Source organism: Oryx dammah, unplaced genomic scaffold, assembly GCF_014754425.2.
Source record: "Oryx dammah isolate SB20612 unplaced genomic scaffold, SCBI_Odam_1.1 HiC_scaffold_13, whole genome shotgun sequence".
Taxonomy (NCBI): Eukaryota; Metazoa; Chordata; class Mammalia; order Artiodactyla; family Bovidae; genus Oryx; species Oryx dammah.
In genome coordinates this window covers 4,915,491-4,939,441 of record NW_024070197.1, presented here as the reverse complement: position 1 = coordinate 4,939,441, position 23,951 = coordinate 4,915,491, and the positions used below count along the sequence as shown (strand labels likewise).

General features: G+C 42.0%; 1 protein-coding gene across 1 annotated transcript in view; it reads right to left on the bottom strand.

The window, feature by feature from the left end:
• Positions 1-23,951, bottom strand: part of LOC120871946 (zinc finger protein 420-like) — a 719,570-nt gene that overhangs the window by 691,936 nt on the left and 3,683 nt on the right. Inside the window, exons 2-4 of the mRNA XM_040251978.1 lie at positions 15,637-15,639; positions 15,296-15,310; positions 9,885-10,707 (exon numbers count right to left, since the gene is read on the bottom strand). Coding sequence (XP_040107912.1) covers positions 9,885-10,707; positions 15,296-15,310; positions 15,637-15,639 — 841 coding nt within the window. Of the gene's footprint in view, positions 10,708-15,295; positions 15,311-15,636; positions 15,640-23,951 lie in introns of the transcript that reaches the window.

The window sequence follows — 23,951 nt, the reverse complement described above, 5'->3', positions numbered from 1 at the left end:
CACTTGAGTATTCTTGCCTTGAGAACCCCATGAACAGTATGAAAAGGCAAAAAGATAGGATAACAAAAGAGGAACTCGCCAGGTCGGTAGATGCCCAGTATGCTACTGGAGATCAGTGGAGAAATAACTCCAGAAAGAATGAAGGAATGCAGCCAAAGCAAAAACAACACACAGTTGTGGATGGGACTGGTGATAGAAGCAAGGTCTGATGTTGTAAAGAGCAATATTGCATAGGAACCTGGAATGTTAGGTCCATGAATCAAGGCAAATTGTAAGCGGTCAGACAAGAGATGGCAAGAGTGAATGCCGACATTCCAGGAATCAGCAAACTAAGATGGACTGGAATGGGTGAATTTAACTCAGATGACCATTATATCTACTACTGTGGGCAAGTAGATAGAAGAAATGGAGTAGCCATCATGGTCAACAAAAGAGTCCGAAATGCAGTACTTGGATGCAATCTCAAAAATGACGGAATGATCTCTATTCATTTCCAAGGCGAACCACTCAATAGCACGATAATCCAAGTCTATGCCCCGACCAGTAATGCTGAAGAAGCTGAAGTTGAATAGTTCTATGAAGACCTACAGGACCTTCTAGAACTAACACCCCCAAAAGATGTCCTTTTCATAATAGGGGACTGGAATGCAAAAGTAGGAAGTCAAGAAACACCTGGAATAATAGGCAAATTTGCCCTTGGAGTACAGAATGAGGCAGGGCAAAGGCTAACAGAGTTCTGCCAAGAGAACACACCGGTCATAGCAAACCCCCTCTTCCAACAACACAAGAGAAGTCTCTACACATGGACATCACCAGATGGTCAACACCGAGATCAGATTGATTATATTCTTTGCAGCCAAAGATGGAGAAGCTCTATACAGTCAGCAAAAACAAGACCGGGAGCTGACTGTGGCTCAGATCATGAACTCCTTATTGCCAAATTCAGACTTAAATTGAAGAAAGTGGGGAAAACTACTATACCATTCAGGTATGACCTAAATCAAATCCCTTATAACTATACAGTGGAAGTGAGAAATAGATTTAAGGGACTAGATCTGATAGACAGAGTGCCTGATGAACTATTGACGGAGGTTCGTGTATTATACAGGAGACAGGAATCAAGACCATCCTCAAGGGAAAAAAAATTGCAAAAAAGCAAAACGGCTATCTGAGGAGGCTTTACAAATAGCTGTGAAAAGAAGGGAAGCAAAAAGCAAAGGAGAAAAGGAAAGATATACTCATTTGAATGCAGAGTTCCAAGGAGCAGGTAGAGATAAGAAAGCCTTCCTCAGGGATCAATGCAAAGAAATAGAGGAAAACAATAGAATGGGAAACACTAGAGATCTCTTCAAGAAAATTAGAGATACCAAGGGAATATTTCACGCAAAGATGGGCTGAAAAAAGGACAGAAATGGTATGCATCTAACAGAAAAGCAGAAGATATTAAGAAGAGGTGGCATGACCCAGATAATCATGATGGCGTGATTGCTCACCTAGAGCCAGATATCCTGGAAGGTGAAGCAAGTGGGCCTTAGGAAGCATCAGTACAAACAAAGCTAGTGGAGGTGATGGAATTCTAGTGGAGTTATTTCAAATCCTGAAAGATGATGCTGTGAAAGTGCTGCACTCAATATGCCAGCAAATTTGGAAAACTCAGCAGTGGCCACAGGACTGGAAAAGGTCAGTTTTCATTCCAATCCCAAAGAAAGGCAATGCCAAAGAATGCTCAAACTACCACACAATTGCACTCATCTCACACGCTAGTAAAGTAATGCTTAAAATTTTCTTAGCCAGGTTTCAGCAATACATGAACTATGAACTTCCAGATGTTCAAGCTGGTTTTAGAAAAGGCAGAGGAACCAGAGATCAAATTGCCAACATCTGCTGGATCATCAAAAAAGCAAGAGAGTTCTAGAAAAACATCTATTTCTGCTTTATTGACTATGCCAAAGCCTTTGACTGTGTGGATCACAAGAAACTGTGGAAAATTCTTCAAGAGATGGGAATACCAGACTATCTGACCTGCCTCTTGAGAAATCTGTATGCAGATCAGGAAGCAACTGTTAGAACTGGACACGGAACAACAGACTGGTTCCAAATAGGAAAAGGAGTACGTCAAGGCTGTATATTGTCACCGTGCTTATTTAACTTCTATGCAGAGTACACCATGAGAAACGCTGGGCTGGAAGAAGCAAAAGCTGGAATCAAGATTGCCAGGAGAAATATCAATAACCTCAGATATGCAGATGACACCATCCTTATGGCAGAAAGTGAAGAGGAACTAAAAAGCCTCTTGATGAAAGTGAAAGAGGAGAGTGAAAAAGTTGGCTTAAAGCTCAAAATTCAGAAAACTAAAATCATGGCATCTGGTCCCATCACTTCATGGCAAATAGATGGGGAAACTGGAAACAGTGGCTGACTTTATTTTTCTGAGATCCAAATCACTGTGGATGGTCATTGCAGCCATGAAATTAAAAGATGCTTACTCCTTGGAAGAAAAGTTATGACCAACCTAGACAGCATATTAAGAAGCAGAGACATTACCTCATCAAAAAATGTCCATCTAGTCAAGGCTATGGTTTTTCCAGTAGTCATGTATGGATGTGAGAATTGGACTATAAAGAAAGCTGAGTGCTGAAGAATTGATGCTTTTGAACTGTGGTGTTGGAGAAGACTCTTGAGAGTACCTACTCAAAGAGATCCAACCATTCCATCCTAAAGGAGATCAGTCCTGGGTGTTCATTGGTAAGACTGATGTTGAAGCTGAAACTCCAATACTTTGGCCACCTGATGTGAAGAGCTGACTCATTTGAAAAGACCCTGATGCTGGGAAAGATTGAGGGCAGGAGGAGACAGGGACGACAGAGGATGAGATGGTTGGATGGCATCACTGACTCAATGGACATGGGTTTGTGTGGACTCCAGAAGTTGGTGATGGACAGGGAGGCCTGGCATGCTGTGGTTAAAGGGGTCACAAAGAGTAGGACACGACTGAGCAACTGAACTGAACTGATACTGTTTTAAGTTTTAGTTTTTAAGGAACATCCATCCTGCTATCTTTAGTGATTGTAGCAGTTTACATTCCCATGAACACTGTGGGATGGTTCCCTTTTTTCCACATCCTCTCTAGGCTTTTTTCATAGCTCAGTCAATAAAGAATCTGTCTGCAATGCAGAAGACCCAGGTTCGATCCCTGGGTCAGGAAGATCCCCTGGAGGAGGAAATGGCAACCCACTCCAGTATTATTGCATGGAGAATCCCATGGACAGAGGAGACTGGTGGGCTACAGTCCATGGGGTCACAAGGGTAAGACACAACTTAGTGACTAAACCACCACCACCACCACTCAGCATTTCTGATACTATTTGCAGGCCCTTTGATAATGGTCATTCTGACTGATGTGGGATGTGATATTATTGTAGCTTTGATTTGCATTTATCTAATAATTAGTGATGTTGAGCATCTTTGATGTACCTGGTGGCCACCTAAATGTCTGGAGAAATGAGGTGTTCTGCTCATTTTTTGATTGTGCAGTTTGTTTGATATTAGGTTTTTTGATATTATAGTCACCTTTTCCCAGGAGTTGCAAAGTTCAGGCTATAAATATCCTGAGTCTAGAGTACTTCCAGAACCATGAAATAATCTGTGTAAAACTGTCACGATGGACACACGTTGCTATACATTAGCTCAGACTCATAGTGTGCAAACACTTCCTAAGTGGCACTAGTCAAAAAAAAAAAAAAAAAATCCGCCCGCCAGTGCAGGGGTGGAGAAGGCAATGGCACCCCATTCCAGTACTCTTGCCTGGAAAATCCCATGGATGCAGGAGCCTGGTAGGCTGCAGTCCATGGGGTCGCTAAGATTCGGACACGACTGAGTGACTTCACTTTGAATTTTCACTTTCATGCATTGAAGAAGGAAATGGCAACCCACTCCAGTATTCCTGCCTAGAGAATCCCAGGGATGGGGGAGCCTGGTGGGCTGCCATCTATGGGGTCGCACAGAGTCGGACACGACTGAAGCGACTTAGCAGCAGCAGCAGCAGTTCAGGAGATGCAAGACGGGCAGGTTCCATCGGTAGGTTAGGAAGATCCCCTGTACAAAGAAATGATACCCATTCCAATGTTCTTGCCTGGACAATTATATGGGCAGAGGAGCCTGGCAGGCCACAGTCCATGGGGTCGCAAAGAGTTGGACACGACTGAGCGACTTCACTTTCAATTTCAAATACACATTTATGGTTCATGTCCAGAGGCTTTGGTCCCTTCCCAACATACATTTTAATCCATCCTCCATACCTGCCTATGGTTTATTTTCAAAGAAAGCTGTGATGTAAACACCTTCATAAAATCATGCCTCCCCGTCTCTGAAGATGGAGGTACGGATAGGTGGTCAAAACGCAAAGCATTTTCGGAATGCCTGTGGCCCCAGGGGTCTTCCCAGTTGGCTCAGTGGTAAAGAATCCGTCTGCCAATGTAGAAGACCCAGGAGACGTGGGTTCGATCCCTGGGTCAGGAAGATCCCCTGAAGAAGGGAATGACAACCCACGGCAGTATTCGTGCCTGGGAAATCCCAAGGGCAGAGGAGCCTGCAGGGCTATAGTCCACGGGGTCACAAAAGAGTGGGACACGACTGAGCTACTGAGCATGGAAGCACGTGGCCCCAGGAAGGGGAGGGGGAGACAGGACCCAAGGACTCAGGGCAACTTTGGGAAGATCTGGGAGAGCAGAGCCTCACGCCCCACCAAGGGCATCATGTGACTTTGTGGACCACTCGCCTCCTGCCTCCCCTTCCCTAAGCGCAGCTCCAGGCCACAGAGGGCCGCCCCCAGGAGGAGCCCTTCCCCGGGGCATCAGGCGGCCGGAGCCGGTGTTTTCAGAGGTTCCAGCCCCGCGCCCTCACCGGCTCAGGGCTCCCAGGTGTGCTCTGTGGCATGGCTCCAGCTCAGTGCCACGGAAGACAGGTGTTACAGGAGCAGCGTCAGCACCCACCGGGGGCTTGTTCAACGTGTCGTTTCACGGGTTCCCCTCAAACTGGCTAATTCATATCTTCTTAGACTGGGGAGGGTTTGTATCCACTTTAAAGCTGCAGTAAAAAAAAAAAAAAAACTTTAGGCAAGCGGTTCTCGTCTGGGGTTCCAGGAGGATCCTCCTCGCAAACTCCGGCCCCTGGCCCTGGAGGAGCATCAGCGCCGCTTGTCTTCCTGCTCCAGGCGAGGCCCGGGCTGAACACGGGCTTCGGGCGCGTCTGTGAGAGCTCAGAGCCAGCTTCAGGCCGGGAGGGGCGGCGGGGTCTGCTGTTCTGGGGTCGGGAGGGGGACGTCAGGGCCGCTCACCTGTCCCGTGTTGGCAGAATCCGCGGAGAGAACACGTGTGGACAGCAAAGGAGAACTTGACGAGCGTCTCCGGGAGGAGCTGATCGTCCTGAGCCTCTCCTGAGACAAAGGGCAGGAGAGGTGGGCCCTCTCAGCTTTTCAAGCTCCTTCTGCCTGTGGGCGTGTTGCGAGCAGGCGAAGGCGCTGGGCTGATGCCTTGGAAGGTGTTATCTCATGATGCTGAGGTGATCCTTCCCCGTGACCTTGAGGAGAAAACGACCCAGGGCAGAAATGACAGCTTCTCAGGTACATGCCCTGTTCTGGGTCATAGGCATGTCCGCTTTTCTTCCTGAAATGCCCTGGATTAACAGTTTACAAACCTTTCATTCTCTATGTCTGATGTTGCCTATTGACGTGGTTTTCAACTGCTAAATTTTTTCCCCTTTTATTCTGATGATGGTCAAGATCAGAGCTTTAGAATGGTTCTCCCTCACATCCCAGAATCTTTTCTTGGGTGTCTGTCTTCATCAAGGCTCCCTGTAGAACACGAAGTATTCTCACCGAGAACTAATGACTTTCCTTGTGGCTAAGAATCCTCCTGCCAGTGCAGGGGACACGGGTTCCATCCCCGGCCTGGGAAGATCCCATGGGCCCAGAGCAGCTAAGCCTGTGCGCCTCAACTAGAGAAAAGCCCGCACAGCAACAAAGACCCACTGCAGCCAGAAATAAATAAATGAATAATTTAAAATAGAAGGGCCTGGGCTTTAGGAAGACTGCTGGTTACCAGGGCTGCTGGGGAAGCCCTATGAGGAATGTACACGTGCTTATGAATTTGCAGGGTGTTTTCTAGTGCGTGTGCTTATGAAAATAACTGGTATCAAAGCAAGGCACCTGTGGGCTACCAGTCTACACAAATGATGCCAAGGCAGCAATATCATGGAGCAGCGAAAGTAACTCTCATCAATACTCCTATGCAATCCATACAGTAATCATCATAATGTCCCAGGAGTTAAAAATGAGGAAATGACACACTGTACCATTTATGAAAAATATGATCTCAAGTTATTTGAGGGTTATGGCCAGTAGAAAAGGGGAATTACGATGAGATGTCATTCTGTGTGCCTGCTAAGTTGTTTCAGTTGTGTGTGACTCTTTGCAACCCCATGGGGTGCAGCCATCCCAGCTCCTCTGTCCACGGGATTCTCTACAGAACAATACTGCAGTGGATTGCCCTGCCCTCCTCCAGGGGATCTTCTGTACTCAGGGATCAAACCAGCATCTCTTATGTCTCCTGCACTGGCAGGCAGATTCTTTACCACTAACACTATCTGGGAAGCCCCATGAGATATCATCCTACTGTGTTATTACAGATACTTTATATTCACCATCTGTCAATCAGTTCAGTTCAGTTGTTCAGTCATGTCTGACTCTGTTACCCCATGGACTGCAGCACGCCAGGCTTCCCTGTCCATCACCAACTCCTGGAGCTTACTCAGACTCATGTCCATTGAGTCGGTGATGCCATCCAACCATCTCATCCTCTGTCTTCTGCTTCTGCTCCTGCCTTCAGTCTTTCCTAGTACCAGGGTCTTTTCAAATAAGTTGGTTCTTTGCATCAGGTGGCCAAACTATTGGAGTTTAAGCTTCAGCATCAGTCCTTCCAATGAATATTCAGGACTGATTTCTTTTAGGATGGACTGGTTGGATCTTCTTGCAGTCCAAGGGACTCTCAAGAGTCTTCTCCAACACCACAGTTCAAAAACATCAATTCTTCGGCACTCAGCTTTCGTTATAGTCCAACTCTCACATTCATACATGACTACTGAAGAAAACATAACTGACTAGACAGAGCTTCTTTGGCAAAATAATGTCTCTGCTTTTTAATATGCTGTCTAAGTTGGTCATAGTTTTTCTTCCAAGGAGCAAGCGTCTTTTAATTTCATGTCTACAGTCACCATCTGCAGTGATTTTGGAGCCCCCCAAAATAAAGTCTCTCACTGTTTCCATTGTTTCCCCATCTATTTGCCATGAAGTAATGGGACTGGCATCACTGACTCGATGGACGTGAGTCTGAGTGAACTCCGGGAGTTGGTGATGGACAGGGAGGCCTGGCGTGCTGCGATTCATGGGGTCGCAAAGAGTTGGACGTGACTGAGCGACTGAACTAAACTGAATTGAACTGACTGAATGGGACCAGATGTCATGATCTTAGTTTTCTGAATATTGAGTTTTAAGCCAACTTTTTCATTCTCCTCTTCCACTTTCATCAAGAGGCTCTTTAGTTCTTCTTCACTTTCTGCCATAAGGGTGGTGTCATCTGCATATCTGAGGTTATTGATTTCTCCCAGCAATCTTGATTCCATCTTGTGTTTCATCCAGATGCTTTGGAAGCATCACTATGAACAAAGGTAGTGGAGGTGATGGAATTCCAGCTGAACTACTTCAAATCCTAAAAGATGATGCTGTTAAAGTGATGCACTCATTATGCCAGCAAATTTGGAAAACTCAGCAGTGGCCACAGGACTGGAAAAAGTCAGTTTTCATTCCAATCCCAAAGAAAGGCAATGCCAAAGGATGTTCAAACTACCACACAATTACACTCATCTCATACGCTAGCAAAGTAATGCTTAGAATTTTCCAAACCAGGCTTCAATAGTACGTGAACCGTGTACTTCCAGATTTTCAAGCAGAATTTAGAAAAGGCAGAAGAACTAGAGATCAAATTGCCCAAATCTGCTGGATCATCAAGAAAGCAAAAGAGTTCCAGAGAAACATCTACTTCTGCTTTATTGACTACGTCAAAGCCTTTGACTGTGTGGATCACAAGAAACTGTGGAAACTTTTTAAAGAGATGAGATTACCAGATCATCTTAGAAATCTACCTCCTGAGAAATCTGTATACAGGTCAAGAAGCAGCAGTTAAAACTGGGCATGGAACAACAGACTGGTTCCAATTTGGAAAAGGAGTACATCAAGGCTGTATATTGTCACCCTGCTAATTTAACTTATATGCAGAATACATCATGCAAAATGTCGGGCTGGATATTCACCATCAGTTATTGACAACTTAAAAAAACCTGGGAGATGATAATGTTGGTATTAATCTTTACGTTGCTGGTGGAATACATGTGTATGTGCTTAGTCGTGTCTGACTCTGCAACCATGAACTGTAGCCCATAATGCTCCTCTGTCCATGGGATTCTCCAGGCAAAAATACTGGAGCTGGTTGCCATTTCCTTCTCCAGGGGATCTTTCTGACCCAGGGATGGAACCCACACCTTCCGTGACCCCTGCATTGGCAGGCAAATTCTTTACCATTGAACCACCTGAGAAGCCTGTACTAATGAGAACATTTCATCAATTATACATGAAGTTTAATATATTAAAAGCCATTCCATTTTATTAACTAACATATAGGAAGTTTACACATAAACTAAATAAAACTTTCCAAAGTTTATAATCTTTGATCAAAATACAGATTACAAGTATTCAGAAACATTCTTGTTCTTCTGATATACTGATCAGAGAAATAAGATATTTATGGTTTACAGAGAGCAGTTACTTAGTAAACAAAGATGTAGATTAATTAAATAACCCTTCAGGGAAACATTACATATACTTTTCTTAGGTATAAGATTTCCTGATTGCAACCATGTCAAGTAAAATTTATGACTTCTAGTTCTTGCTGTTACACATGGGAATTTCAGTGAACTGCCATCTTTATATCCATAAAGAACCATTGGCACCACTATTTAAAATTTAGAATGACCCTCTGTCTTACTTTAATACAAAGAATTATTTTCTGAACACTTACCTAATGGTGACATAGAGGTATATTTTAAACAATGACAATCATCACCTCCATTTAGACTTTCATTGTACATTTCACATTTCAAGGTCCTTAATATTCCATAGAAAGGTAGATAAAACTATTTCTAGCTAACAGAGAAGGGCTTCACTTAACTTTGAGGCAGGAAAGATCAAGAATATTAGTTAAAAAAAGAAAATTAGCTCACATACACACTAGAAACAAAGGTTTGGCATGTAGCATTTTGAGACTTAAATTATATTAAATTTCACTTTCACACAATGTCAATATAAATAAGGATACAATGATAATTTTACTGTCAAACATGTCTCACCTTGATCCTATGATCCACAGTAAGAAATAATTTTTCTAAGTGTTTTAACTTTGGATTATTCTCTATAATATCCTGATTTTAAGTAATACCAGAAAAGGCTTAATGACTGAATGCTATCTATTATGAATTCTCTGTATTTATTTAGACCTGAGTTTTTAAATTCATTTTGTACACTTCTTACAGCATTAAGCGTCTTTCCCAGTATGAACTCTCTGTTGTTTCCTGATGTGTATGCTTAAGACAAACCTCTTTCATCACTTACTACATTTGTAGGGTCTCTCTCCAGCACACGCTCTCTGATGCTGAGTGAGGTGACGGCTCGCTCCAAGGCTTTGCCACATTATTTATAAGACTATTTGGTGCTATGAATTATTATGATGAGTAAGGTTTGAGTAGCAATTAAAAGCTTTTTCATATTCTTCATATGTCTATGGTTTCTCCCCAGTATGAATTCGCCTATGTTTATTAAGGTTTGAAGTCTGATTAAAGGCTTTGCCACATTCTGTACATTTATAAGGCTTCTCTCCTGTATGAATTCGCTGATGTTGAGTAACATGTGAACGCCTGGTAAAGGCTTTGCCACATTCTGTACATTTATAAGGCTTCTCTCCTGTATGAATTAGCTGATGCTGAGTAACATGTGAACGCCTGGTAAAGGCTTTGCCACATTCTGTACAGTTGTATAGTTTCTCCCCAGTATGACTTCTCTGATGCTGAGTAAGTCTTGAGCAACTGATAAAAGTTTTGCCACACTCTTTACACTTGTATGGTTTCTCTCCAGTATGGATTCGCTGATGTTGAATAAGTGTCGTACTTTGGTTAAAGGCTTTCCCACAAATCTGACATTTGTATGGTTTTTCCCCAGTATGGACTCGCCTATGTCGATTAAGGTCTGAACTGCGAGTAAAGGCTTTGCCACATTCTGTACACTTGCAAGTCTTGTCTGCAGTATGAACTGTGAGATGTTGAGTAAGACTGGAGGGCTTGCTAAAGGTTTTGCCACATTCTGTGCATTGGTTAGGATTCCCTCCAGTGTGGGTTTTCCTGTGTCTGTTTAGATTTGATAATTGAGGAAAGACTTTCCCACATTTATTCCACTTGCAGCGTTCCTCCTTAGTATGAATACTCGGATATTGAGTAAGTTGTGATGACTGGTTAGAAACTTGACCACATTTACTAAATCTGTAGTTATTTTCTTCAATATGGACGTTCCTCTCTGTAATAAGATTTGAGCTTTGATAAAAGACATTTCTATGTTCATCCCTTTCATCATGGTTCTCTGAACATTGAGTTCTCTGATGATTCATGAGACCGTCTTGGTCAAAGAGATTCCCAGGTTCAAGGCATGGGTAGATTCTGGCTCCATCATAAATACTGTTGTAATAACTGAAGATGGAGCTCTCGCTTAAGGCCTCACTCAGATTACACATGGAAGGTTGTTCTGCATTATCTGTACTATCACACCCATTGAATGAAGGTGGCTGGATAAAGATTGTCTCATTATTACTGACATAACAGATATTGGAATAGGGAGAAAATGTTTGTTGGTGGAAAAGTAATGAGCCCTCATGAAAGGATCTCTCAAATTGATCATAGTGAGATTTTCCTCCTTCACTTTCAAATCCCTGACTTTCAGACGTGTATGACTGACTGTTTAACTCAAACCTATGTTCGTACTGGCTTGAGTGATTATTTGTAGCATAAACTAGATGACTTTCCATGTTTTTCAAATTTCACATCAGAGAATATATGTGTGTTTTTTTAAGTCATGTGGGTCCTTGCTTAAAAAAAAAAAAAAATTTTTTCTGCCAGACGTACTGACTTCAAATAGAATTTTTACTAGTTTGACACACATCCTCAATTTCTTTTGGCAATCATATTTTCATCATGAATAACTGTCCCGATGTGGTTACATCTAAAATAATATCCTTTTTGCACATCACAGGCCCCCTTAACTTTCCCAGTCTTTCATTAAGTACAAATTTCCAAGCTGAGAGATCTCAGAACTTCCCAGCACATCACACATGAATCTCTTATGCACGGCTTCTTTGGGAACAAACCCTGGATGTCCTGAGACAATATCGCTGAAAGATAACAAATAACCGAGATCCCACTTAGTACTTTGAGTGAATATGCTTTACAATTGTATGCAATATTGACAAACCCTTAGCTAGAGTAATAAGAGATGAGATGCAAGGAAGATCAGAAGTAAAACTAATGGCATTATACGTGTTACATGGAACAAGAAGTATTTCTATCAGGCTTCTATGAACTATACTGCACCAAAAAGTTGAATACCTCAAAGAAAGTTTCAATTTATAGAAACATAGAACCCCCTAGATGTTTGCATGAGTGAATTAAAAAATTACAACATATCTACAGCTATTAATAAGACTAAAAAGTAATTTAAAAAATCCCTGGATTTTTAGATGAATTCACTGGAGAATTCCAGCAATATTTCAAGAAAAACTAATATCAGTTCTCCATAAGAGATTGGCATGCACACACTGCTCTATTTACAATGGATACCAAACAAGGTCCTACTGTACTTGCTCAATATCATGTGGCAGCCTGGATGGGAGGGGAATCTGGGGGAGAATGGATATATGTGTATGGATGGCTGAGTCACTCTGCTGCCCACCTGAAGCTCACAACATTGTTAATCAGCTATACTCCAATACAAAGGAAAAGAACAGTAAGAAAAAAAAAATTCTGTAAGTTAATATATGTATTAAATGGTTTTAACATTGATGAGTTGGGGTAAATGCACTTAAAATGTCTAAAATTTGTTCATAGAAGAAAAAATTGGGAGGTAGAAATTGGGGATTACATTTTATGATTTCAGGGACTGAATCTGAACTTCGGAGAGCCATGTTTGAAGTTTCCATTGGAAATTAGAAAGCAGGAAGCATATACCTGTTCCCAGTATTTCTGGAAGTTTGTCAACTAATCCCAGGATCTCCACAACTCTCCTCACACTTTTCTGACTTGAGGCAGAGACGGAAATTTGGAAAGGTTTTAAGGCAGAGTTTGTCAGAACTGTTAGCAGCTTTTCCTAGGTCCCCCAAAGCAGCGAGAGTATGCAGGTCCCCACAGACCAGGGGGAAGGCTTTGGCTCTCAGTGAATGTGAGGGCAAACCACTGGAGCTGAAGAACACGTGGAGGATTTAAGAGCACAGAATGGGTGTCATGTCCCTCTTTGACAGAAATAAACCCAGGCTTCTCAAAACTCCTTCTAGTGAAGCCAATCCCCCCGAACTATCTGAATAAATCTGGCTTCCTCTGTGATCTTGGGATCTCTCACCTGTGTCATCTGCTTCATTCATTCACACCTATTACCGGGATTCTTCCTTCACTCCAAAGGGGACCTGCTCATTAGAAAAATGAACATAATTAGGACTTTAGGTTTAACATATGTACTCTAGTATATACAAAAATAACCAACAAGGATCTGCTGCATAGCATAGGGAACTGTTTTCAATATTTGTAATAACCCATAAGGGAAAAGTGTCTGACTTGACTAATGAAAGCCTCTCCTTACAATTGAGTGCTCATATTTCAAAGCCAACTAGCAGCAAAGAGACACTAGGAGGAAAACGGAGTTTCCACCTTAACTTTGTTGGATTGTGCACCTCCCTTACTACGTCTTTCCAAGATTTTATTAAAGATAAACAGAAAAAAAAAATGGAACTTGATGGTGTGGGAATCTAGCAGAAAACACCCGAATCGGTGACCATCAGGTGTAATGAGATAAGCTGGTGTCACGTGAGAGAAACACTCAGGAAGACACATGGTCACTGCTCGGGTATTTTCGGCAAAAATAAGGAAATCTAAATGTATCTTGAAAAAATTTCAGTTGCATGCGTTCTTAGCCCATACGTAACTTCCCTGTTCTGTATCCCTGGTAGTGCATTTAAACAGCAAACCTTTCTTACCATGTAGAGAATACTCTGATTTTTTTTCAGAAGTCTCTAAGGAATTCTAGACCACTAAGGTTTACGGTTCAGTTTAGTCACTCAGTTGTATCCAACTCTTTGCGACCCCATGGACTGCAGCAAGCCAGGCTTCCCTGTCCCTCACCAATTCCTGGAACTTGCTCGAACTCATGTCCATTGAGTCAGTGATGCCATCCAATCATCCTCTGTCATTTATCCCCTTCTCCTCCTACCTTCAATCTTTCCCAACATCAGGGTCTTTTCCAGTGAGTCAGCATCAGGTGGCTAAAGTATTGGAGCTTCAGCATCAGTCCTTCCAATGAATGTTCAGGGTTGATTTCCTTTAGGATTGACTGGTTGGATCTCCTTGCAGTCCAAGGGACTCTTAAGAGTTTTCTCCAACACCACAGCGCAAAAACATCAATTCTTTGGCTTATAGTTTTCTTTACAGTCCAGCTCTTACATCCATCACATGACTACTGGAAAAACTATAGCTTTGACTAGCTGGACCTAGTCAAGGTCATCCTGTTTATATGTGCATTTTCTTAATCTTCCTCTAAAGAGCTGAAGTTGTATCCAGATATAAGGAAATGACTCCACTTTCCTGTTATTCACTAAGATCCCAACACTCCGCCCCATCCCGAGGAGAATTTTGGATATTGATGCCTTCCCTTGTTGATCTTTCCAAAAGGGAATATTTTGAATAAGTGAAAGCTGTTAATTCATACTGGGAATGCTTCATGGCCTGTAGGGAGCCTAGAGGCAGACAAGGAGAAACAGTATTTAATAGTTGAAAACCACCTCACCAGGCAAGAATATCAGAAACAGAGAATTTAAAATGTGTATGTTTTCAATCCAGGGCATTTAAGGAAGAAAAAGCAGACACAGCTTCTCACCTGGATCTGGATCAGGACATTTATCTGAGAAGCTGCCATTTCCTCCTCTTTTTCCTCCTGCCCTGGGTCGTTTTCTCCTCAAGGTTATGGGTAAGAATCACCTCAGCATCATGAGATTACACCTTCAGAGGCGTCACCACAGCTCCTTCGCCTGCTCCTAACACCCCCACAGGCAGAAGGACCTTGAGAAGGGAGAAAGGCCAACCTCTCCTGTCTTTCGTCTCAGGAGAGATCCAGGACAATCAGCTCCTCCGTGGAGACCAATCTAGGAATTGTTGTTGTCTACACGTCTTTCTTCATATAAATCCCCCCAAATTCTGCTAACACAGGGTATGTGGGCTGCACTGACTTGCCCCTTTAAAGCCCATGCAGAGCAGAACTTGTTGCCTCTCTGCAGACTGAAGCCGGGCCTCAGCTCTCAAAAACGGACCAGGAGCCGCGTCCTTAATCCAGCCTCCCCTCTCAAAAATGGACCAGGAGCCGAGTCCTTAATCCAGGCCTCCCCTTAGAATCCCCTGGAGCACTTCCTACACACCACACTGATGCTCCCTCAGGACCAAGACGGAACTCTGTGGGGTGGGCACTGGGGAGGTCACTGCCCGACACTGGTCACGTGATCCTGATGAGAAACAGATGGACACCACTTGGCTAAAGATTGTTTTGGCTTCCCTGATGGCTCAGCTGGTAAAGAATCTGCCTGCAATGCAGGACACCTGGGTTCGATCCTTGGCTTGGGAAGATCCCCTGGAGAAGGGAATGGCTGCCCACTCTAGTATTCTGGCCTGGAGAATTCCATGGACTGTGTAGTCCCTGGGGTCGCAAAGAGTTGAACACAACTGAGCAACTTTCACTTCACTTCAAAGATTGTTTCTGAACCATTTCAGGATATACAATCCCATGAGGTCAGAGCCCCACTCTGAGAGGTTATGAATCTGCAGGTCTGAGGTGGGGCCATGAAATGAGTCTTCAGCAAGTTCCCTGTTTGTTCTGATGCTTCTTCCCCAAGACCCACACTCAGGAGCCCTGAGCTTCAGCTGTCACACTCAGCACAGCTGAGACCTCTCAGTAGGGGAGGGTTTAGGGCAGAAATTTCCCCGGAACAAGTTATTAGTTCACATCCCTCAGAATGGCCATCTTTGAAAAGATCTACAAAGATTAAGTGCTGTTGAGGGTGAGGGAAACAGGGAATCCCCCTACACTGTGGGCGGGGCTGTAAATAGGTGGGTGTAGCCACGAAGGAAAACAGTATAGACATTCCTTAAATCACTAAATATAGAGTTACCACCTGTACCTGCAAGCTCGGTACCTCTTGCCTTAGATCCGGAGAAAATCATAATTTAAAATAATACTTACTTCCTTATTTTCAGGGCAGCACTATTGACAATATTTAAGACAGAGCATCAACTAAAATGTCCATCAATAGAGAAATGAAGAGTCACTGGTCCACCTACACATTGGAATACACTCAGGCATCAAAAAGAGAGAAAAAGTATCACTGTCAACACCATGGATAGACCAAGATTTACCATACTAAGGTAAGTCAGTCAGAAAGGGGAACAGAAATATCATATTACTTACAGGTGGAATCTATAAATTTATAGAAATGAATGAATTCATAAATAGAAACAGACTCACAGACTTAGAAAACAAGTTGTGATTATTTAAAAGAAGGTAGGGGGAGGGAGACATTAAGAGGTTGAGATTAGCACATACTTATGACTTATTATCAGATAGATAATCCAAAAGGACCTACTAAATAGCACAGGGAAATCTACTGAGCAAAATGAAAGATCCTACATGGGACAAACCCTGAAAACGAAAAGATATAGGTCTATGTATAACTGAATCGAGTTCCTGTGAGCCTAAAACAAATACAACAATGGAAATCAACCCTACTTCAATAGAAAATAAAAATTAAATTAGCCAAAACAAACAGACAAAACAGTGAAGCGTGAAAAAACGCTGCTAACTTGTGGCCACTTTTGGTTACTGAAAAACATCTGTTTCTGGGGAGTCAAGACTCACCAGGCTAGGGGTAAAGAAGGAAAAAAATCTGTTCTCAACAAATATCCTCAGGTAGGGCCTGGAAAAAGAATCAAAACAGGGCAGAACACCAAGAGGCTACTCTTGAGAGGTCAGTTTTACATTTCTTAAAAAAATAATAGTGAAAAAGTTTCAACCTCCTGAAATCTTAGAAAAATGCAAATCAAGATTACAATGAGGTATCACTTCTCACTGATCAGAATGGCCTTTGTTAAAAAGTCTACAAATAGTAAAGTTTGGAGAGGCTGTGGAGAAGAGAGAACCCTCCTACACTGATGCTGGCAACATAAATTGGGAACAGCCACCATGCAGTATGAGGTGGATGTTCCTTAAACAAAGGAAAAGAGAATGAAATTATGACAACTCCCTAACCCCACACAAAAAAAGGAACCTGAAATCAATTAAATATCTAAATGGTGGGATGATTACTGTAAATCTCCTGAGGAAAATATATGCTTTGATATAAATCACAGCAAGTTCTTTTTGGATCTACCACTTAGAGTAATGAAAAATGAAACAAAACTCAACAAAAAGGACCTCACTGACCTTTAGGAAACCCTAAAGGAAAGAAAAACTCAACCCTCAGAATGGGAAAAAAATGTAACAAAGACCTACATGGACTTCATCTCCAAAACATGTAAACTGCTCATGCAGCTCAAAAAACAACAAACAAACAAAAACAACAAAAGACCCAATAGACAAACAGGCCAAAGATCTAAATACACACAGCTCCAGAGAAGGCATACAAAAGGCCGTTAAGCACATTAAAAGATGCTCAGCATCAATAATTATTAGAGAAATGAAATCAAAACTACAACGAGGTATTTATCTGACACCCCACAGAATGGCCATCTTCCAAAAGAGCCTCAAAGATTAAATGCTACCAAGGGCATGGGGAATAGGGAATCCTCCAATACTGTGGGTGGGGATGGAAATGGGTGGGTACAGCCACAAAGGAAAACAGTATAGACATTCCTTAAAACACTAAATATAGAGTTTCCACCTGATTTTTAACTCCTTGCCTTAAATTCTGAGAAAATCATCATTTAAAATGATATATACACCTCCTTTTTCAGGGCAGCACTATTGACAATATCCAAGACAGAGCATCAACCAAACTGTCCATCGAGAAATGAAGGTCCACCCAGACTCTGGAATACACACAGCCAGCAAAACGAACATTAAAAAAGGCCGTTGTCAGCAGCATGGATGGCCTACGCAGTGAAGTCAGTCAGAGAGGGAAAGAGAAATATCACATTTCCCTTACAGGTGGGACCATAAACTAATTCAAATGAATTAATTTATTAACAGACTCACAGATTAGAAAACCAATTAATGATTGTTAAAAAAAAAAAAAAGGGTAGGGGAAGGGAGACATTAAGAGTTTGGGGTTAACATATACACGCTACTTATTATCAGCTAGATAATCCGAAAGGACCTACTGAATAGCACAGGGAAGTCTACTGAACACTCTGAAGAACCTATATGGGAAAAGACCTCAAGAATAGATATACGTCTATGTATAACTGAATCAAGTTCCTGTAAGCCTGAAACAAGCACAACGGAAATCAACTCTACTCCAATAGAAAATAACGAAATAACGAAGGGGAAAAAAAGTGGAGCATGAAGAAATGTTGCCTCCTTGTGGTAGCTGTTGGTAACTACAACTGAAAAACCGGTGCTTATGATTCACCAGGCCAGGAGGACACAAGGAAAAAACCCCTTTCCTCAACAGATGTCCACGGGCAGGTCCTGGAAAAAGAATTCAAAACAGGACAGAGGGTCAAGAGGCCAATCCCCAGAGGTCAGTTTTACTCACACTGGTTTTTCTTTTCTTTTTTTTAAAAAACACATGGAAATGTTTCAACATCATGAAATCTTAAAGAAATCCAAGTCAAAATTACAGTGAGGTACCATCTCACCCCATTCAGAATGGCCTTTGTCTAAAAGGCTACAAACAATAAATGCTGGAGAGGTTATGGAGAAACGGAAACCCTCCTACCCTGGTGCTGGCCAGGTAAATTGTTAACAACCAGGCTGGAGGACGGGGTGGAAGTTCCTTAAACAGTGAAAAGAGAAAGAAATTACGTCACTCCCTCACCTCTTCTCACTTTCTTCTCTGCAATCACTCTCTGCTTTTTCAGTGTTTTAAATTATTGAGACTTTCAATGGCTAAGTCAAAGACCTGTCTTGGTAAATGTTACATTGCACTTGAAAATATGTGGGCTATTTTCAAGTATCTGTTGATATTGATTGCTAACATAATTCCACAGTAATAAGAGAACAGCTTCTGTATGATTTCAATCCCTTTAAACAGTGAAATTTTTGCACCTAGTTTCATGTCCCTTGGCATATTCCAGTGTCTCCTACTTTATCGTCTTTGGGAACTTTAATAGAATTTGTATTCTGCTGCTGTGTGAAAATTGTATAATTTTTAAAAATAAATCTTAATTATGTTGAATCGGTTCACAGCACTTTTCAGCTCATCACTGACTCAATGGACATGAGTTTGCAGAAACTTCAGGAGACAGTGAAGGACAGGAAAGCCTGGAGTGCTGCAGTTCATGGAGTTGCAGAGTTGGACACAATTTAGTGGCTGAACAACAACGACAAACGCCCGTCTACTTCTGTCTGCTCATTCTATTAATTTTTGGAAGTTTGATAGTGAAACTCCAACTAAAAATCTTAATTTATCTATGTAGAAAAATGATTGCAATATATAGTGGACCTGTATGTAACTTTGTTCTGTATTTTCCAAGTCTTCTGTAAATGTGTTATCATACTTTAATAATTGAAAAACTAAAAAGAGAAAATAAATTTTAAAAGATGCAGGAAAAAAAGTGTAAATTTAAAAGTATTTCTGTAACTCTTCACCAAGGCATAACAAATCATAAAATGATCAATAATCAAGAAGGAAAATAAGTTTATAAGTTACAAATAGATTATGGGTAATAATTATATATGGGAGAGTCATTTGAATTCAATGCCATATTAATTGTACTTAGTCAAAATTGTCATTTACATTCATGAAATATAGGTCAGGTAAAAACAAAAGTAACAAATTTTGGGGAACTTATCATCAAAAAGCAATCAAACCCATATGGAACAGCTAAATAAGAGAATTTTCTTTGCCCAAAAGTCTGAATACAACTTGTATGTTCTATTAAAAAAGAATCCTTCTAAATTATATTTTTTGCTGTGACTGTGCACATGTAGAAAGCAACCATTTTAGAACCTGGCATGGGTTGCAAGCCAGGAGACAATCACAGAAAATGGAAAAAATCATTCTTAAAATCTCTAATGAAAAATTAAAATGAATAAGCATTTTTACCCCAGTTGAGAAATTTAGCATGTTATTAACAAATTGCTGACGCTTACTCCTTGGAAGAAAAGTTATGACCAACCTAGATAGCATATTCAAAAGCAGAGACATTACTTTGCCGACTAAGGTTCGTCTAGTCAAGGCTATGGTTTTTCCTGTGGTCATGTACGGATGTGAGAGTTGGACTGTGAAGAAGGCTGAGAGGCAAAGAATTGATGCTTTTGAACTGTGGTGTTGGAGAAGACTCTTGAGAGTCCCTTGGACTGCAAGGAGATCCAACCAGTCCATTCTGAAGGAGATCAGCCCTGGGATTTCTTTGGAAAGAATGATGCTAAAGCTGAAGCTCCAGTACTTTGGCCACCTAATGCGAAGAGTTGACTCACTGGAAAAGACTCTGATGCTGGGAGGGACTGGGGGCAGGAGGAGAAGGGGACGACAGAGGATGAGATGGCTGGATGGCATCACTGACTCGATGGACGTGAATCTGAGTGAACTCCAGGAGTTGGTGATGGACAGGGAGGCCTGGCGTGCTGCGATTCATGGGGTCGCAAAGAGTCGGACACGACTGAGTGACTGAACTGAACAGATGCTAATTTCACTTCACATATAACTTCCAATGTTCTGTATATTAAAAGTACAGTTAAGCACGAGTCCTTCCTGCCAATATAGAGAAGAGTGTCTCACATTTTTCTTCTCCATCTTTTCCGCAAACTTTCTGTGGAATTCTGGACTGCTGAGGTAATTCTATTTATAAGGACATTTTCTTAATCCTTTTCTAAATGTCTGAAGTTGCACCTACATGTAAATTCATCACTAATTTTCCCCTACTTCTCTAAGATCCCAAGAGTGAAGCACATCACAAGACTGAAGCACATCCCAATAGGATTCTCAGAACCTATGCCTCCCTGGGTTGATCTCACACAAAGGAAATGTTTTCACCAGTTGAGAGTCATTAATTCATGTTGAGAATTCATCATATTCCATAGAAAGCTGGGATACAGACAATGCAGAAAAGATTCTAGGACTAAGGGAGATGCAGTCTAAAGAGCCAGTCTTCACTATTATAAGAAAAAAAAAAAAAAGGAAAAAATAAGTTGATAACAAATGCCCTGGGCCAAAATAATAGAAGCAGAGAAGTAAAGGTTTGCAGATTCTCAGTCCAGGCATTTCAGGAGGAAAAGCAGACACAGCCCCAGACCCAGGACAGGACATTTACCTGAGAAGTTGCCGTTTCCTCCTCTTCTTCCTGCTGTCTTCTCTGGGAATGTTATGTTGCAAATTCACACCTGTGTCTTGAGAAAATACCTTCAAAGACATCCGCACATCTCTTTAACCTGCAACCACTTCACCTACAGACAAAACGACCTTGAAAAGCTGAAAAAAAAAACCACCTCTCCTGTCCTTTGTCTCAGGAGAGATTCGGGAACAATCACTTCCTACCCGGAGACCAGACTGTGGACTTATTTCTTGATTGTTCTCTCCCCATAGAGAGCTCCTAACACTCTGCTCACACAGACGATGTGGGCTGACTGACTTCCCTGGTCCAAATCCATCTAGACCAACCCTGCTGCTTTTCCTCGGACTGAAGCTGGGCCTCAGCTCTCACAAACGGACCAGGAGCCACATCCTTAACGTGGGCATCCCCTTAGGGGCCCCTGAAGCACTTCCTAGACACCACACTGATGCTCCCACAGGACCAACACCGAACTCTTTTGGGGGGGCATCAGTGAGGTCATTTCCTGACCCTGGTCACATGATCCTGATGGGGAACAGATGGAAACCCCTTGGCTAAAGATTCTTTCTGAATCATTTCAGTGAATACAAATCCCTGGTGGTCAGGTCCCCACTCCAAGAAGTTATGAATCTGCAGGTCTGAGGTGGGGTCATGAAAGGAGTCTTTACCAAGTTTCCCATATATTCTGATGTTTCTTCCCCAAGACCACATTCAGACACCCAGAGCTCCAGCCCTCACACTCAGCACAGCTGAGACCTCTCAGGAGGGGAGGATTTAGGGTGGGAACTTCTGAGGGAGGTCAAGGCTAAAATCAGGCAGAGAAAGTTCCAGTATTTGGGGTTCAGGCCTTTATAAGGGACCCTGGGTGAAGGGCAGTGGGCTCCCCAGGCTGGGCATGGATGGGTCCATTCAAACCAGAGGAGCAGGATTCTGGTGAGCTCTGAGGGTGTCATTGAAGGGGGGCCTGTGTAGTAGACCCTGGGGTTTGGCAAGACTGCTGGTCTCCAGGAAGGGGGTCATCTAGTGGAGGTGCTCACAGGACTGGCTGGTGTGAGCTCAAGGACCTGCAGGCTGCCTGCTCCCCAGACAGACGCTGAGGCAGCAACAGCACGGAGCAGTCAGGGAAGCTCTCCACAGTACTCTGTATGGTCCTTCTTATTAGAACCGTCACAATGTCCCTGCAGTTACAGAGGGTGAAAAGTACAATGGAGAAATGATGGGAAATACATGATCAAATGATTTGAGGCATAAGGGTAGTAAGGAAACTAACTGTTACAGATGCCACCACACTGTGCTACAAAAGAGTTTATTGTTATGTGCTCTTCCCTGCAACCTTAATAAGAGGTTAATGGTGGTGGTAGGTTAACACTTCATTCATTCACACCAACTTTACCACAAGAAGCCATTCAGTTTTATTGATTAACATGTATGAACATCACACACAGTCAGATAAAAACCTTTTATACTCCACTGTGTAACTTTGATTAAAAGACAGATTACAAGCATAAACAATGATATTCATTCTTCTGATATAATGATCTGAGAGTTGTGATTTCTATGGTTACAAAATAGAGGCCAATCATTTAAGAAAGAAGACTTACAGTAATTACAGGAATTTTCTGGGAAAGGTTTCCCATACATTTTAGGGTATCAGAGGTTATTTGAAATATGTCAAATATTCATAATTTCTGTTGATATTATAAAACACATCAAGATTTCAGTGAACTGTCATTATATTAACCTTTAAAAGCATAACTTGATAATTTACATCTTTAGTACGTGGAATTATTCCCTGAACACTTACATCATGGTGACCTACAGGGATGTTTGACATGAATGACAAACACCTCCATTTAGATGTTTACTGTACATGTTACATTACTGTGCCCTTAATCTTCTAATGGAGAATACATATAAATGATTTCTCCTTAGATAGAGGGCTTCTCTCATCTTTGAGGTACCAACCATCAAAAACATAAGTTTGCATACACACTAGAAATGAAGTATATCAAGGAGTAATTAGAGAGTTGAATTACATTCCTTTTCAAATAATCACAAATCATGTCAATATAAACAAGGATACATTACTAATAATGTTACCTTTCTAAACATCAACCTTTCATCTTGTGATCCACACTAACATATCAATTTGCTATTTGTTTTAACTGTGGATTACTATCTATAGTTCAGTTCAGTTGCTCAGTCATGTCTGACTCTTTGCGACCCCATGAATCGCAGCACTCCAGGCCTCCCTGTCCAAAACCAACTCCAGGAGTTCACTCAGATTCACGTCCATCGAGTCAGTGATGCCATCCAGCCATCTCATCCTCTGTCGTCCCCTTCTCCTCCTGCCCCCAATCCCTCCCAGCATCAGAGTCTTTTCCAATGAGTCAACTCTTCGCATGAGGTGGCCAAAGTACTGGAGTTTCAGCTTTAGCATCATTCTTTCCAAAGAAATCCCAGGGTTGATCTCCTTCAGAATGGACTGGCTGGATCTCCTTGCAGTCCAAGGGACTCTCAAGAGTCTTCTCCAACACCACAGTTCAAAAGCGTCAGTTCTTCAGTGCTCAGCTTTCTTGACAGTCCAACTCTCACATCCATACATGACCACTGGAAAAACCATAGCCTTGACTAGACAGATCTTAGTCGGCAAAGTAATGTCTCTGCTTTTGAATATGCTATCTAGGTTGGTCATAACTTTTCTTCCAAGGAGTAATGTCTTTTAATTTCATGGCTGCAATCACCATCTGCAGTGATTTTGGAGCCCCCCAAAATAAAGTCTGACACTGTTTCCACTGTTTCCCCATCTATTTCCCATGAAGTGATGGGACCAGATGCCATGATCTTCATTTTCTGAATGTTGAGCTATAAGCCAACTTTTTCACTCTCCTCTTTCACTTTCATCAAGAGGCTTTTTAGTCCCTCTTCATTTTCTGCCATAAGGGTGGTGTCATCTGCATATCTGAGGTTATTGATATTTCTCCCGGCAATCTTGATTCCAGCTTGTGTTTCTTCCAGTCCAGTGTTTCTCATGATGTACTCTGCATAGAAGCTAAATAAGCAGG